A 17,485-nucleotide genomic window follows, 5' to 3' on the forward strand; every position below is an offset into this window, starting at 1 on the left:
AAGTTACAGTTCCACTCATTTGTATTTGACATCAAATGGATAGTTGAAATATTTACAGAGGTTTTAGGTCGACCAACCTCGTTATTGTTCTGTACTACGTATTTGGAGCACTTGGGTACGAACCTTTCTTGGTACTAAGATCCCTGAGCTTTCTGTAATATTCATCAGATGCGCGATTGTCTCCGCCTTCACCTTGAATTGGTTCTATAATCAGTCCAGCAACTGGACACCCTTTCTTCTCCCACTGGCCAATCAATTCCTCGACATGAGCTAGCGACTTTGCGTCCTCAGCAGCGTTTTCCTTTGCGTACTGCTCCAGAGGATATTTGTATCTAGCAAATAAAAATAAAGCGCCAACGATTTATATTTTTTTTTAGATTTTCAGATTTTTTAGATTTCGTCAACGTGATTAGTAGAGCTTTTTGTCATATCAATGACATATACTTACTATTAATAGATTATTGTTACATTAATATTTATCGATGACTAACCAGATCTACGCTCGTCGCGAAGAAACAAAATTTGTAAGACGTGTTCACACTGGATGAGCTGCTTTTGTACGTTATAACGACAACCCGCAAACCTCTTTTAGACTTCTAGATATATTTTGTCCTAAATACGAGCTTACTTAGGATAGTGCGCGATGGGCCAGTCAAAGGCAGGAATGTCAAGTTTATGAACGGGTTTCGAATGTGTCGTCGAAAGACAGCCAAACGTACGGCCATGGAATGACCCATCGAAGGATAGAATTGAGAGCTTTGGAGCACCTGTAACAATAAAAGCCACCCCATTTAATACTTCATACTGACGGCATTAACTTCCTTTCAAGACTACAACAGCACTACGCCACACGTAGGCTAGTGCTATGACAATTTGTGTACGCCCGCAAATGCACAAATCCATCATTGACAAAAAGGAATTCTACTGCTTTGTCAAACAATCTTATAGCTTCAAAAAGGTGACTTCGCCTATCGAATTTTACGACCTATAAATCAGTAGTGTTCTACTAGACTTACCCGGTGCTTTGTTGTACTTAGAGCTTATAAGCTCTTCTTGTGTGGGCGGCTTGCCGCCTCGTTTCCTGGCCATGTAGCTAATGAAAACGGCTTTGAATGCGTTCTCGTTCGAACACGATCCGCAGGCCATTGTCTGGACCTGAAAACTGGTCCACATTAATCATAGGGTCTAAACGGCATTACAGTTACAAGCATGTACCTCGCTCTTTAGAAATTACGCTATTTAGTTAATCCCGCTAAATATAACAGCAACAGGAAATATTTTCTACAGCATGCTAACCTCTGAGAGTCCATCAGGTGCAATCGAAAGCAGCGCAGATCGAAGTCGGTGTACATGGTTTTCAGGTGGGAGAATACCTAGCGCTGGTCGATTGACGAACGTGGCTACATTTTTCGGATCCTTGACGGCCGCAATCAAAACCGGATGGTTATAGCCAAGGGGCAGAGATGAAATTTGCGTATATACGTCAAGAAATGTGTTACCTAAATACACACAGTATCAGAGTTGATTACCAATCACATCGTTAGCCCATAAGAAACTTACTAGTGGCTGAAAAGTATTATTAACATCTAAACATGCTTGACCATTTGTGAAGTTACTTTTCCTCGAAATAAATCAAGGGTACTTTCGAGGAACCTCAGAATCGTTAGCTGAACCTAAAACTCAAAACTCTCTTGCCCTTTTTGGTCTGGCTCCTTTGCCTACCTGCCTTTATACGTTAAACGATATGCAACAGTTGAACAAGTACAGACCAAACTTCCTTATATGGATGGCTACGTACTGCGAACTAAAGACTACCTACCTGACACAGAGAAGACTGTCTATTGCCCACGCTTTTTTTTGCAAAATAAGAAATCGAAACTATGAGAGGCAAGTCGAATTGCCTCAGTACCTATCAATTCCGTACGTAGTACAAAAAAACATCGTATCAAGTATATCGAATAGAAAAAACAAAAAGCATTTACTTACCATCTGCATCGACCAGGTAGTTCCCAATGGATTTTTCATAGTCAACAAACAGCTGAACCGCATCTGCGTTCTGGATGTTTTGCAGTTCATTTTTTAAGGCAGTACTTTTGGGTCCTGGCACTGTTGAAGTTATCAATTGCGGGCCTGAAGGTTCCGCGAGCGAGGTAAGAAGGCGAGCGCTCCCGTTGCTACGAAGCGACCGTGAACCCAGTCGAGAAAACGTGGACAACATGATACGGCTTCCACTCAGTACTATACAGATCACCTATAGGGATGAAATAATCAAAATTCTACAAAGCTCAAAGTTGTATGCTGTTACATATAAAGTTGGCATCTCCTGTTTGAAAAAGTCCACCTACACATACTGAAAGCTCCAAATTATGGTATCGTATTATTGTGTATACTAAAATTAATGACTGCGTTTATACCTACTGCACAAACGGTGTTGACTCTTACGAGAACACAACCTGTAATCGTCATCGGTTCACATTTAAATTTCGCGCCAGGGATTGACATATAAACCGAACGTATCATTACTCCTCTGGAATTCAGGCGTCCACATCGGTGGAAACAATTTTCGAATTACATGGAGTAGTGGTTTAATATAGCTATTGTTTGTTAGCTCTACGGAGCGATTGTTAGCTGACCTCTCTTCTAGGATGGAGACAATGTCAGCGTTCGCACGCGCTCGTTTAGTTCTACCCGACCGCACAGTTTCTAATATGCATCGTCCTATTATCTCGGTTAAAACAAACGCCGACATTACGACGTTGGCTTTTTGCTTTTTCTTTTTAATCAGTATAGCATTTATGTAGACCATTGATTTGCATTATGGAATGTCACTCAGTACTGGATGGAAACAGAACTTTGACTCTGGCGCTGCCGCTAAATCAAGCCTAGTTACTTAATGCCAAAACTATGGAAATTTCAGTCAGTAGGTCACTGTAACATTGATTGACAAGTATAATTGAATTGATTTATTTCCGCTTATCCTCAGTAAGAAAGAAGTAAAAGAGTTCTATCACAAAGAAAAATGACACTGGTCATCTCGTTGGATACGGCAGTGTAAAACATAAACACGCGCGTGTCAATTAAGTAAGCTAGCAAGAATATGCATAATATAATTTCAATGCGTTGGTGTGGACTTCAGATACGATACAGAGCAAATCTCTCTCTATAAGACGTTCATAGATAGCATCTATATCTGGACGTATCTGTCCCACAATAAAACAATGTTTTGAAAGTCCTGCTTTTCCGTAGGCACCAAATTGGAAGAAAAATCTCTGTATAGCGTTTCCGAAGTGAGTTGTTGGCCAAAAACTGGGAATCCGCGCGTGGACCATAAATGGTGGTTACTCTATCGCCGTTACCAAGATCATATCTATTAGCTTGATCGTTAATAAACAGGACGCGGATCGTTTATGTTTTTAGCAAGCCAGTAACAACTACGACATATATAGCTGATATATATTCAATTCATAGAAATAATATATAAAACATCGCCAATGAGTTGCTCCAAATGTAAATGTGACTCATACAATAGTAATATACAAACCCTAGAACAAATTTCTGGCAATCTCGTAGCTCATGTTCTAATATTGTCTTATCTAAGTACATCAAATCCGTTATTTGTAACCGTTTAGATAGATATTCATCAGGGAATATATGTATATATATATAATGTTTCCTGACTGGTTACGACTGTTGAACTGGAAACTACCATATTGAGCATCATATCCATCACTGACGTCGTCTGCCACAGAGCGAACATTTTCCGCCACTCGTCGGACGTTTCAATTCAACCGAGGAGGACTCTTTGCTCTTGAATATGCGATTAATAACTGTCTGATGTCGCAACCTGTTGGCAGTCGTACGACAACAACCCTGCGCCGGTTCCGCGTGGAGAACCGCTACATAGATGATCGCAATGTGATGTGCGTAAGTGATCGCACGTATGGTCGTACAAACGTAAGCAGAGACACAAAAAAAACGCGCCATTGTGTCGAAGGTAGAACTGTTTATCATCGTTCTCGCTGTAGAGCACTTGAACAGTAGCGGACTTGTTAGCGAGTAGTTCCTTCGGGTGCGGCCAGAAATAATTGTTCTTTTTATTGGAACGTCGCTTGGTGACGCGCGCAGAGATCATCATCAACAAACTCAACAACAAAAAGAGAAGTTTTGGCGATTCGGCCGCTTAGCCTGAGTCTTTTAGATTATCGGTTGTCGTTACAAAGACAAGACGATGAGACAGCCATCTCTATGTATTTGTTAATGCCTTCAATCCGCACATGTCGAGAACAATGAGATAAGACAGCTTTTAGCGGCGACACTCAGCACGGAGCACAGTTAGTCACATGATTGTTGGAGTTGACAGAACTGCGAACAGCTATATAGACCGCAGACCAGGGCGTTACGAATATTTGATTTCAGCTCCACTTAAGCTGTAAATATCAGTCGGACTGGCACTTACGTTTGCGGATCTCGAATTCCTCGGTCGCTGAATTGATAGCTAAAAGACGACTCCCAGCTGATTCGAGGAGTAGCAGCCCAACGCTGGTACTTCCAATAACTGGCTGAATCGCTGGCTAACTGATTGCCTTTACCTTCCGTCAGGCTATTGAATACAGGAGCAAAGAGGAGCACTCACACTGCCGGGAGTCCGCGGCGCGCGACAAACCCTATACATATATACAAGGACACGTACACAAACAAGTAAAAGGCGCCGTGACCACCAGACGGCGCTGTGAGTACCGCGCCGGCCTTGTTCAGATGATGGCGGTAACTGCTGCTATAACGAGGGAGATAGCGGTATGCCGGGCAACTTCAATAAGTAAGAGTATGGTAATTGAGCTTTTCCACCTTTACCCTTCCTCCTTAACAAGTAGTCTGCAAGCCAATTAGTACACCCAGCTAAGTGGCATTATCGCCTGCGCCGCTTCAAGCTGGTTTGTGAACTATCTGGGGAATTTCCTTGCCACTTGTCTGTTTTCCTTGAAGGCCCCTCTAAAAAGTATATATAAAAAATATTTTCAATGCTTCACATCCGATACTCTGTTAGAGAGTTTTACCTAGCTTCAAACGACTGGATCTCTGTATGAAACGAGAATCAGCTGCGACCAGATTTAAACCTAGACCACCATATATTCTAAAATTTCGCAGGTAACCACGTTACCCATTGCCCAGTCAGAAGGTAGAAACTCCGACGTTTATCCAAGCAATGCTGGGGAAATTGCATTTGCGGATAGTCGGTCAAGCCAGCTACCAAAAGAGGAGCCCCGCGAAAGGTCTTTCGAATAGTAGTTGTTTTTAGCGCTCATTGTTGTTGGCTTTTTTGATTAAATGTAATACAATAGAATGATTAAATCCATAAACCTTCGTTTATTTAATTTCTTGAAGCCTAGCAATTCTTTAGCTTTGAACAATCTAACCTGGTAGCCTGATTTCTGAAAATCTATTGAGGAAAAATATAAATAACTCTTTAAGTGTAAAGAGTCCTGTTGACTGTTATTGCTGCTTTCAGTGAAAACAATTGTAACCTTGAGCAAAATCACTCATGTTTCAATCAAATATTTCTCGACTCAAAAAAAGCTGTACTGCTTTTTCGTTAAGTATATATGTATATGACACAGGAATATATGTTATTAAATTATGATTACACTTCTTGCATACGTATACAGTGTATATAAATTAGATAGCCGTTTTAACTGGTAAAATGTATCGGAAGTAGAGGTGGACTCGAAATGCTTTCTAATCCCCTAAATCACTGCTACACTATTAGTCTACTAACCTAATAAAACGTTCAGAAATCTTGAAAATTGAAAGCTTCCTATACCTACATAGATCGCTTTTTACTTTTCTCGGGACGTCCTGCTATGGTCACATTCTGTATATATTTTTACATCCTTATGACACTATCCTGTGTGTAATCTGGAGGATCATGCGCGAGATATTTAGAAGATTATCAAATAGTGGCCCACACCTATCGCTACCGGATGGCATACCTATAGTATATAATAATAAACTACAATAATATAGTAAATACGTAATGGCATACGACCAGCAAATTATCTGTGTTTTGCAAACTCTTTCTTAGCAAGCGCCTAACGATGGCGACCGATGAATGGCCACCTCAATTTATCATTAAAGCAAACAGGTCATAACACGAATACCCTGTAAAATTCGAGGCAAAATAAATAATTCATACATGCGTTTCATAGTGAATATAATTAGACGGGATCGCTATAATAATGAGCGCTATGTAGTGCTGGTAACTATCAACCTATCGTGTTACGTTCACCATAAAGAAGACGCAGTTGAGATATAGCGAGCACGTGTGATACACAGATTTATATTCATTCTAAATTATATGTATATAATATATATACATTGTTTATCTTACTACGTACGTAAATTAAACAGTGATTCATGAAGAAATTAAAGACAATCTTTACCACAATGCATTTGTTAGTATAGCGTGTACATTAGTCGGACAAGTCTAATTAATTAGCCAGTTTGATAGCAATTTGTGTCACCAAAAATAGCAGTCGTTAAATGTGTCTCCATTAGTACGTGAAGACTTGTTGGCACATTATTTCGTACATTATACATTTAAACTCGAGCTTAAACTGTTAACGAGTCAAATCTCCTAAAATCTAAACACATGAAGAGTCGAGCAAGCTCGAACGTAGAGTTTTTAGGACGTAGCAGAACTACCCCGTTAGTTGGTAGGACTTCTTGGTCCACCGTCTTTGCATTGGGACTCCAGGATTATCAGAAATGTGTGTATACTTTTTCGAGGATTCGGGAATCTCTCGATTTAATCACAGTTGTCTGCCTTTCCCTTCGACGCATAGAAATGCTTAGACTGTTCGGAACTTCTGGCGAATGAAGTTTATCCAAACGTTGTTTTCCGTGCCAATAATGTCGGCACAAGCGGGCTTCAAATCCCGACTGCGTCACAGCGCGGCTGTACGTCATGTATTAATTCGGATAGCAGTACTGTTTTTAGGAGCATGAGAAGTTACCCGGGTGCAAACCTGCTGTAGAAACGGTCTACCGTTTGTCGAATAAGAAACCGTGCAACAGCAAGGCAACGATGAATACGCGTTTCATCTGAAGTGCTCGTATTCGGTTTCGTACCATTGCAGCACCGCTGCCCGCCACGGAAAAAATGGCTGCAACTTTCTTTAGTTTGAGGCACGCGTACAATGCGCGTGTACTGCTGGCTCGGCCCTGATTAGTGCCGTTTTGCTTTAGGAGGAGTAAACTCTTCATAACAGACTAGCTTATAACTGACGCATTTTTCTATAACGTCCTTATTGCTCGATTTAATAGATTAGTTCGAATGTCAAGTCGCCCGAGCTTCATTATGTCCTGTACACAGGACTAGCTAAAGACTAACTGCTTGACATAGACATCAATGAACACATTGGCACATTTCAACGTAATCGTTCTTCATTTCGGATGATTCTTGGTTTCATAAAGCCGCACAGGTTTACTGCGTCCCCTTCCACTGCTCGGTGGAGTAATTGCTGGAGCATTCTGTTCCTACTTATCGTATATAGGCGTCATTAATAGGCATAGTAGCATCTTTTAGGATCGTCACAACGAGTGTATCAATTGCATTTGCCATAGATATCTGCTACAGTCAACCGAGACCAAAAACAACGATTTTGCGGTGATTTCGAAAATTGAAGCAAGTCGGTCTTCCTAATGTGTCGCCATATAGAGTTCTTTAAGTTGAACTAACGCGGCGGTGCTAATACGCGTGCCCTTCAGCGTTTACCGGCTGCTCGTGAATTCTGTTCGCCGCCATCGAGCTGGTGGTGCAGCCGCAGCTCTCGTGCGCAATGGCACTTTAGGCAACACGGGAAGAATTAAACGCTCCGTAACACTGGGGTTGATTGGATTAAAAGCGCTGTTATGCCAACATTGTAGATCTCGACCGATCGGCACCATGCCTATTATACACATACGTAGAGGGCGACAGACATACGTACACACAGGGGCGATAGTACAAAAGCTTTAATGCTTTGCCCTTACTGATGATTCTAGCCTCGAACAGCCTAGATCACCTTTTGTTGCTTCTTTTTCTTGTGCTGCGGCTGACGGTCCATTTACAACGGCTGCTGACGCCATCCGCCGAAGCGCTGACGCTGAGGGGTCATTGCGGCTTGTAACTGTTCGTGCAGAGCTAAATGTCGCAGCCCCTTTTTATGTCACTTAGTGTGAACCGGCTGAAGTGTTCTACATCGTCCGAACCTGCTTGTTTTCTATTGCCTTTTCATATGGACGAGAAAGACTAGATTTTAGAGACCAGTGCTTATGCAGGATATGTACTGCCGAACAGAACAGCTACGTCGTCTAAGCGGCATGGCAGTCCAGGTTCTGTCTGTAGGCCGGCTAGGGCTACAGTACGAACGTGGCTCATGTCGTCGTCATATAGTGTATGTCTCCCTGCCATTCTGGTGATGATAACATGGACGGATGTCGCTGCTGCGATGCGGCCTTCTGGCTGTAGCACGACGAATCGCAAAATCTGTCGCCTAGTGTATGTGAGCTGCACGGAGAGTTGCTAAGCGAAGGCAAAGCAGCCCTAGCAGAACTACGACAACATGCACAGTATGAACCTTTGCTTCGCTGGCGACGAATCAAGCGCTCCCTGCTGCTCATTCTTAATAGTGCGCGGTGTCGTTTTTGGAACATTCGTTCCGGCCGTATCCACGGAGAGACGGTTGCAAGAGCCCTTCTATGATAGAGAAACTCACCGATCTCGCTAGGACGCTACCATTTAGGTATACCGACATATTTCTAGGTTTAACGATATATACGGTACAGCCGATACAGACTCGGTGCTGACTACTGAAAACGGAGGTCGTCCCGACAAATCTTCGATGTTGGAGCTACAGAAGTGATTAGGCAATAATGGCACGCAGGGTTTGAGCCGCGTCTAGTTTGAACGCATACTTCAGCCAGTCGCCAGAGGAAAGGGCATACACAAGTGTGATCGCTAGCAGACTTTATTTAGCGTCGTTCGCTTATGGCTATTATCCATGACTGTGACTTTTTGGTTAATCGCATTATGCACTTTCGCCGATTTACTCAACGATTAGACGGCAATGTATCGCCACGTTGGTCAATGCAACATGACAACAAACTCATGATTCCCCAGTGTTGAAGATATACCTTTTCCTAGTTCAGAATTAAGCGTCTGGGCACTTGGCCAAGGCTCAATGAGCAGATGCTCCATGCTTAGTTGTACAATGCTACGCCTACAACTAGCAATTTCTTAAAATATATATTATTTAATTTATGGTAATTATTTGGCTTGCCGTAGAACAACTCTCCCAACAGTTGGTCGTTAGTAGAGACGATGGGCTATTTTTTTCCTTCACTGCGACGTGACCAGTCACAGTACGTCAATTTTTCCTAATAATTTTTAGATAAACTAAACGTTCTACTAGGAAAAACGTTCCAGCTACTTGCTTTCTGAATATCCATAAGCGAAATGTCACAGCCATAGCCTGCTGATGCAAGGACGTGCAGCTCATCTTCCGAACGTAATCGTTCGAGGACAAGGTCCATTTTTTGCATGGAGCGTTAGGCGAGTTAACGTACTGTATCAGGAAACAGGACGTGAGCATTTTACACACATCAGACAGCGCATCTATTGTATGAATTTTGGCATCAAATGATTTTGGAACTACTGATGACAAAGAACAAAAAAGTGCAGCGCCAAGCGGTACATTCGACATCGTACCTTGTACATTTAGCACGACAAATACTGCAATTATTTCAGCACCGAACGACGTTATAACTAAAATCAATGTCCGATGAATGGCAACTCTATAATACACCTGTTAGATAGTTTGCTGGATGCCCTATTTTTGACGCACGGTTCAGAACGACGGCTGTAATTACAACTCTCCTATCTGGCATGGGGACAAAAAATATTCATCTCTACCTCGCACATATAGGCCCGTCACATAAATTCGACGCGTCTCAAGTATATGCAGCAATCACGCGAATCTATATTAAACCTTTTCTGCGTCGCTATTTTTTGGTTATAGTTGTCAAGTAAAAATCATGGGATATTTTTTGCGGGTCATCAGATATAATTAACTCTTTAACAAGCTTTATTTAAAAACTGTTAGGGAGTAAGGTAATCGTTGCATGCTGTCCACGATAACTCGAGGACTTCGATGATCATTTGTTGCACGTTTGACATTATTTTGGTATTGGCCTGAAATTTTCGAGCAAAGAATTTTTTTGGAGCTAATCTTCTCAATTTTCGCTCCACATAGCTACACATACGTAAAAAAAATTACACTTTTCGAGCTTGAAAACAAACGGGCAAACGCTAGAAGAATGCTAAAACTGGTACGTGGGCTTTATTTATGCATAGATAGATTTCCATGGAAGCAATAGCTGTACCGATGCAATTCTATGCAGGATCTCATTGACGAAATATTATACTTGATTAGGGAGTAAAAAAACTAGCTAGAGGTGCTAATGATTATGTTCAAAAAGACATTTTGAGCTGCCAAGAAGACGCCAAGTAAAGTTTCACGTATTACCTAGCTTCTCAGATTTAATAACTTAGTAAATAACTCCTTCAGTGAAAATATGAACAGGAAAAAACATCTGTATTTTGGCATCCTGCTATAGTAGTTAGCAAGAAATATGTACCAGAGCAAAACTGATAGCTCAAGGCTTTAGTTCAGATCATACGTCTGCGGCCTAATATTCCCCGTTTGTCTTTGTGCCTGCGCTTTCCACACTCATCGGGCTTTTAGGAATCACTAGGCCAGCACCTCGCGATGTCTATTGCCGAGTGTCTATTGGCTGACCCGGTCTGATCTATCTCTGGCCATAGTCAGTCACAGAGTGACATTGTCGCAGCAAGCTAGAGCCCAGAAGCGCAAGAAAACAGAGAGCGGGTTGGCGACCATTTGTGCACCCCACCTCTGTGACATTGTTCACTGATGCCGACATTTTTGAATTTGCCGACAGCTCACTGGGTGTTCGTCTTTGGAAAAGCCGCCACCACTACTGTTGCTATTGAAGTCGACGAGACCTCACAGGCTGCCAGAGGACGATGAAAGGGCCCCAGAATGAAGTGCAAATGCTGACGATACACGATGCTCCTTACAAGCAGTAATTGTGGTCCAAGCGCACAAGCCGCAGCACTTCTAGATGACTTTGCCACTCCCCCACATCGACTTTAACGAAGACAACGACGAGGTCAGAGCTAGCGAGAAGGGTGCGGGGGATTTCACTCCAAACGTGGCATTATGACAACTCAACGAGAGAGTCATTTGAGCCACCCCAATAAGCGCTATAAGCTATACCATTCCTCGCTAAAGCAAAACAGTCCGTCATTGAGAGCTGGTTACATAAACGCGTATCGACTATCGCCATTCGAGATCATGACGGTTCACTGCTTGAGCGTATCGGAAGCGCTTGGATAGCTCCCACTCGGCTCCACAGAGGAGAAGAGCACTAAGTTGCGTCGGTGAGGTTTTAGCAGCATGTAGCAGAATATAACTGCTATATTTGCGTAGTACTTATAAAGCACTATAACGAACAGTAGCACAAATGCAGAGATCGGATCGAATTCCAAGAATCTCATCTTTTTGACACTTTTTTGTGATGTAAAGAACAAATATATTTTTTTCATTTAATTTTTTTTTAACTTTTTGAAGGAAAGAAGAGATGTTTATCCCAGATACTTTTACTCTTTCTATATACAGGAGCATCTAACGTACACTGAGCACCTAAGGTGCATGTGATTGCATCATGTAAAGCATGAAACGTGCCCACACCCTCATGGCTAATGCAAATTCATCGATGTATAGTCGGGTGCAAGTTTGTAAGTGCGCTTGGATAAATTTAAGCATTTGCCTAGAGTAATCAAGTAAGACACAATAAATCATCTGATCACGAATGTGTTCCTTATAGAACACTTGTTCTACAGAAAATCAAACGTATCATTCGTCGAGATCAATCAAGACGCGTTCCATCACGACCTTTAGCCTGGCATTTTGATTAAAAGTACTACTTCGAACAAATTTGTTCCCTTTTAAATACATCATATCAATCAAGCATCGTGTCTTTATTATGCACACTGCAGTGCTTATACCCCGTGAAGGACACTACCGGTGGCTCGTAGCAAGGTGGCGACAGATTTCGAATAGGAAGTGTAATCATGATTAGGCTCCTCAAACGTAATTGCACACTAAACCAAAATCAATCAATCGATTAAAATAATTGACTTTTATTAAACCTATACTTATTTTCTATAAGTAATTAAGTTTATTCTGAAAGTAATTTATTCTTTTTGAGGGCCACTCTTTTTGAGCTTTGGTTTCTACGTAACTACCCATACATGTTTTGCTATCCATAAAAAATGGCTAGCTAAATCAGAGTTTTTAAATTGTTAGTCTCTCCATGTGAATCAACAATTTTATGCAATAATGTTAATGTTATGATTTACTAGGTTACTTAGGTCGAGGTAGCAACGAAGTTTTGCAGTAGAGATAGTGCCAGGGGTTCCGCAGGCGCGTGTATACACACACAGCCGCACACCCACGCACACGTACACGCACACATATACTGATAGAAAAATCCCAGATACACATACGCATACATATCTATATACATTTGAGAAAGTTTCCCGCCGGTTGCTCAGCCTTACAGGTTTTTTACCGATTAAAGCAGCGCTATATTGTCTGTTGTTCATGGTAAAACTTATTAAGACACTTGGACAGAAAATGGCGTATTCTATTAAAATATAGAAATAACGCATTTTTTGTGATATTAACATTTGTGGTACTTAATCGCGCCTAACACTGCCATTTCGAGTCGTTGGCCTTATAATGACTTGTAGTGACAAGCCAGTCATAAAACCCAGCCTGTAAAATCATAGCCATCGGGGACATATTGGTGCTAACGATTCCACGCCTCCTTATTTAGGTATTAGAACATACTCATTTGAAAGCAACGATAGATTAGAGTCATTACATGAAAATGAACTAGACAATAAACTCAGTAAACAATGTGCAATGCAGACGTGAATTTAAAAGAATTTCAATTATTGTCTCCACTTCAAAGGATGCAAAAACCTATCTACGATAACTTGAAAATGGTACGCTAAAGTGGAGGGCTACATGTGTTCTGAAAACCTACTGCTTTTTTAAATTTGCGGATTGTGAAAGGCTGGATCGGTGTATTAACACGCCTGACCTTTTGAGTTAAAGGATTTAGCACGAATGATTTGAGCTATGTGAAAGTAAATTATTTTGTGTTCCTTTAGAGTTCATAATACTTATATTAAGTCAGGCATGATAACAATAAAAAAAATCTTTTAACTACACTAAATAGAAATGTTGTATTAACCCTGAAAAACAGGCGCTGATTTTCTCACCTTCAGCGAAGAAGTAGAGATTGCATGTGGTTTGGCTTGTTTTCTAGGAACTCAAAAACATCAAACATCATCAATTTAGGAGGCTTTATTATGTAACATATTATTAATATTTATTTCTGGCTCATGAAGTAGCCGTATTCTGCGATTCGCTTTTAAATTTTAGTACAGGACTAAAGTAATTAAATCCTAAACACATCGTGGTTTACAAATCTGCTTTGTAAGATGTACTGTACCTACATTTTTTTAAATTTTGTGCAACATTTTTTTAAATTTTGTGCATGATCTTTTATTCACTATATTTGTTGTTAGTAGATTTACCTAAAAAGCATTTTCAATATGAAACATATATCGATCTGTATTTATGTTAAATCCAGCGTAACTTATAGACACATTTTTACTTTATCCAATTGGCAGGTCCATTCAAGTTATGTTCTATTTGCATATGTAAGTCGTAGATAAATCCATGGCTGTATAAACCTCTCTCCGTGACTAATTCTACTTAATACTATTCTGGATTCTTCTACGATGTTTGAATTTAGCTGGACACCGTTTCGACTCTAGATTGTCCGGCGATAGGCCGGGGCTTGGCCTTTTTGTTTACAACACCAATTTTGAGGGCAATCTCACAATGGAACACATCACAGAGACGCTGACGTAGTTGTTCTGTAATTCGACGGACAGTTTTCCCTCCGGAACCGAGCACAGCCCGTGTTTGTCGTTCATTAATGCATTCGATAGATACATGGATATGAAGAGCACAGCCGGAGTCGTCCACATTCCAGTAAACTACTCGTGGTTTAACCTCATAAGGGATCTGAAATCAAAGGTAAACAGAAAGCTGATAAATGCTTTTGTGCACAAAAAACCTGTCATATTGACAGGCCTAAACTATTCAACATGATAATAAATTTGTCACCTTTGTTGTCATGGCCGTAACAAACTACGTGTAATGCAATACATCATCTAGTAGCCAAATACAGGCGATGTTGCCTCTTGTGCAGCTCAATGCGAAAGCATTTACTATCTTGCTAATTTACTTGTCATATATTAGTAGCCAAAGGAAATTGTTGATGATTTTTGCAACTTCTCGCATACCTCATCTCGAAGGTTGTCAAGAAGTCGTTCACGAGCAATGTCCTCTACCAACTCTTTGGGCTTTTGATTGTAAATAAATTCGGGCCGGCACTCCCATATTCCGTCCCGCGACTGTTCCTTCAGAAAGTCTCTTACTTCATCAACGCCATCATTTAGAGTGGCCGACACCATAAAGACACGTGAAAAATGAGGCCATGATGCATACCGCGGAGGAAACTCCGGTTTGTAAGTTCCAGGATCAGGCGGTTCTAGTTTTTTACAGGGTATGGTATTTGCCTGTTCTGATGAGTCCTGTATAAGTAGTGTAAAACAGTAATATCAACCATCTTGTTTTAATGCTTTGGGAATCGACACATATTGGGTAAGTAAACGTACCTGGGTAGAGTACGTTGTTCCTCGCAAAAACAACTTTTGCATATAATCTAATAATCGATCATTACCTGTTGTCTGTCCATCTCTTTTTGCCATATGAGAGTCTTTAAGGCTGTCGTCGTTTGTTTCGGAATAGATCTCTTCGTTTTAATAGGCCGTCCATCAACAACACCTTCGCACAGAGACTCGACGGATGCCAGAAGCTTACGTTTCGAATCTAAACGGTCCACCTTGTTTCAACATAAGATTAGAAACCCTCCGGTTAGAGTAACTAAGATTTGATTTATATGCACTTTATAATACTGAAGCTCGAGGATGCTCACCTTATTGAGGATAAGGACACTGCAAGCATGAGGAGCCTCATTACGATGCTTCTGTAGCATTTGTGCAACTTCAATTGATAAGAAATCCCTTCGCCAGTGATCGGAAGCATCAACCACGACAGCAAGTACATCGATTTGACTGATGAGCGTAGATATATTAGTAAAGCTTCACTTTTTACCGTAGAGCATCGTTTCCTAATAACTTTTTGCTTATGACGCCTGTATTTATCTAAGAGTAACTTGATCAATGCGTGTTATTATGCGTTATAGATATATATGTCTATATATATAACTAGTGTAGCCACATTGATAGCATTTTTGTTTGCAATCCTTCATCTTCTTCCACCATCTTCGCACTATCCATCATGCCGATATAAAGAGGCAACAGATAGCATGCAAACAAAAATTAGTTCATTTTGCAGCTTGGGTGCACAGCCTGCTCGCGACTCTAAGAAAAGAATAAAAATATTACGGAAGATGGTGTCACAATGATGCCAAAACAGATAGCCCAAAACCAAATGAATAAATATGTTTCTAGGACTATAAACTTCCAGTCATCTTTACATTTAACACAAGTCATTAGCTAATGGCTCGTCACAGTCATGAAACCTGCCTTTCGATCGCTTTTGAAGGTGCAACAACCATTGCATTAGGCAGGTGATGTCGACTTGCATGGAAACTCCCCACAGCGCCGGGTGTATCTATGAGAAGCATCTGTAATGGACCTTTAGTTACTGACGCGCGGTTCGCCCTGCGGGTAGTATGTGCTTTTTTAGACACCGGACAGACATCACTAGCTGAAACAAAAGTTTCGATTAAAAAAGTAACCTACTATTTGCTAATAAATCAATAACATAATAATGTGCGCAAGTGTGATGTTTACCCACTCTGCTATTAACAGAAGATTATTATCAAAAAAATTATAATCTTCGGAATGTGTTGATTCTTATACGCGCGTTCTTATAGGCGTTCTACACAGGAAGAGCAACAATGTATTAAACAAATTGTCTACTTTGAAGCAATGGGCACCATGAAATTATAAAACTGTTATTTAATTCATCGTCATAATTGTCAACCGCTGCGTTATATAGCTAGCAAGAAAAAGATACGATAAAGTTAATGACTGGTACGTGGTTACAAAAGATACGATAAAGTTAATGACTGGTATGTTTGTTCCAGGGTATCTATTTTAATAAAAGATGAGCCTCACGAGTTTAAGCCTGGCGGTCTGACATTTAGAGAGTGTGTTTGTTTTTTTGCAGTCGATTAAAAACCCTCTATCTATGTTAATTTATTTTACTAGCATAATTAGATTTAAGAAAGGTCTCCTCGAACGGCATAAGGAATGCAAGAAAGAAGAAGCGAATCGTGAGTGACATAATCATAAAATATCAAGCTGGATATTAAGAAAGCTCAGTAAACCTTTTAACTTTTATCCACAAATAAATGAAACTTCAGTTGCTTAAGATCCCATTCCTGCAAATGCCTGACAGTACTTTCAAACAGGACACCTACCGACTAGGCTGTTTATGAGAGTACTTTTGCCGACGTTTGGCTCACCGACAACTGCGACTTTAACAATCTTGCCCTGTCGGGCTGGAGGGGTAGTTGCCAACTCATTGTATTCCTGTAGGGTGCGCGGCAAAGCCCTGGCTAATGGTCGGCCAACATCAGCGCTTATTACTGACTTGTAACGTAAGGAGATTTTCAAACCTCGCATAGAAAATGCCAGTAGCCGCATGTTCGGTTGCTTGCTTCACAGCGTTCAAATAAACCAATTAAGTAAATATACTGTAAACTCAAGGAGGGATATTGGCGGTTAATAGTCACGCGCACAGGCCTCGAAGTACCATGAGCGAGTTGTATGGTCGATGGCGGCATCAGTCTAACCACAGAAAGGTTCGCAATCAGCAGCTGAGAGCATTACTAAACAACTTTTAGAACTGGTAATTGTCGCTTAGCCATCAATTTGTTTATAGATCTATTAAATCACAAGAAAAGGTAACAATCTATATACAATATCCCTGTTCTGCAAACACCTTTGAACAAGTGATTCAATCAGCTGCTGGAGATTTGGGATGGCAAGTTGCAAAAAACCGCAGAGCACGGCTCTGAGTTAATTAAACAAATTATAACTTACAGCGGTACGAACAAAACGCAAACGAAAGCAACAAGAAACGCTAAAGTTCTGGACCCCAATATATCATACTATTAATAAAAAAGGCCCCTTTTATAGATGTTTTCCGTAGAAAACATTTGTTTGTCAACAAAGGTGTGATCTGGA

General features: G+C 40.8%; 2 protein-coding genes and 1 long non-coding RNA gene across 5 annotated transcripts in view; 1 reads left to right on the plus strand and 2 right to left on the minus strand.

Annotated features, from left to right (window-relative positions):
• The window catches only part of Gabat (4-aminobutyrate aminotransferase), a 6,623-nt gene extending 2,013 nt beyond the window's left edge, over positions 1–4,610 (minus strand). Inside the window, exons 1-6 of one of the 3 annotated variants that reach the window (XM_022842129.2) lie at positions 4,457–4,610; positions 1,987–2,251; positions 1,297–1,499; positions 1,017–1,155; positions 629–767; positions 124–332 (exon numbers count right to left, since the gene is read on the minus strand). In XM_022842129.2, the coding sequence (XP_022697864.1) occupies positions 124–332; positions 629–767; positions 1,017–1,155; positions 1,297–1,499; positions 1,987–2,218 (922 nt within the window). In that variant the 5' untranslated portion in view covers positions 2,219–2,251; positions 4,457–4,610. Of the gene's footprint in view, positions 1–123; positions 333–628; positions 768–1,016; positions 1,156–1,296; positions 1,500–1,986; positions 2,277–3,706; positions 4,400–4,456 lie in introns of those variants that run through there. The other 2 variants (XM_022842130.2, XM_022842128.2) reach the window with 2 other exon arrangements.
• Positions 4,611–4,730: 120 nt separating this feature from the next.
• LOC111265441 (uncharacterized) lies at positions 4,731–6,198 on the plus strand. Its single transcript, XR_002683467.2, has 2 exons — positions 4,731–4,827; positions 5,146–6,198. It is a non-coding gene; the product is annotated as an uncharacterized LOC111265441 (long non-coding RNA).
• A 7,283-nt stretch (positions 6,199–13,481) lies between these two features.
• LOC111265467 (GTPase Era, mitochondrial) lies at positions 13,482–17,271 on the minus strand. The gene is made up of 6 exons (XM_022842183.2): positions 16,717–17,271; positions 15,815–15,998; positions 15,202–15,340; positions 14,947–15,108; positions 14,507–14,797; positions 13,482–14,225 (listed from the first exon to the last, which is right to left on the minus strand). The coding sequence occupies exons 1-6, from the start codon at positions 16,940–16,942 to the stop codon at positions 13,947–13,949; spliced, it is 1,281 nt and encodes a 426-aa protein (XP_022697918.1). The 5' UTR covers positions 16,943–17,271; the 3' UTR covers positions 13,482–13,946.
• Between the last annotated feature and the right edge of the window lie 214 nt (positions 17,272–17,485).

Source organism: Varroa jacobsoni, unplaced genomic scaffold (assembly GCF_002532875.2).
Source record: "Varroa jacobsoni isolate VJ856 unplaced genomic scaffold, vjacob_1.0 scaffold_974, whole genome shotgun sequence".
NCBI classification, from domain to species: domain Eukaryota; kingdom Metazoa; phylum Arthropoda; class Arachnida; order Mesostigmata; family Varroidae; genus Varroa; species Varroa jacobsoni.

What these genes read in the sequence shown, in the direction of transcription:
- LOC111265467 (XM_022842183.2), bottom strand. Translation starts at nt 16,942, where the DNA reads ATGCGGCTACTGGCATTTTCTATGCGAGGTTTGAAAATCTCCTTACGT. An exon ending in GTGTCCTTATCCTCAATAAG is followed by an intron (nt 15,109 to 15,201) that starts GTGAGCATCCTC and finishes TGTTGAAACAAG; the next exon opens with GTGGACCGTTTAGATTCGAA. An exon ending in TTGACAACCTTCGAGATGAG is followed by an intron (nt 14,226 to 14,506) that starts GTATGCGAGAAG and finishes CTTTGATTTCAG; the next exon opens with ATCCCTTATGAGGTTAAACC.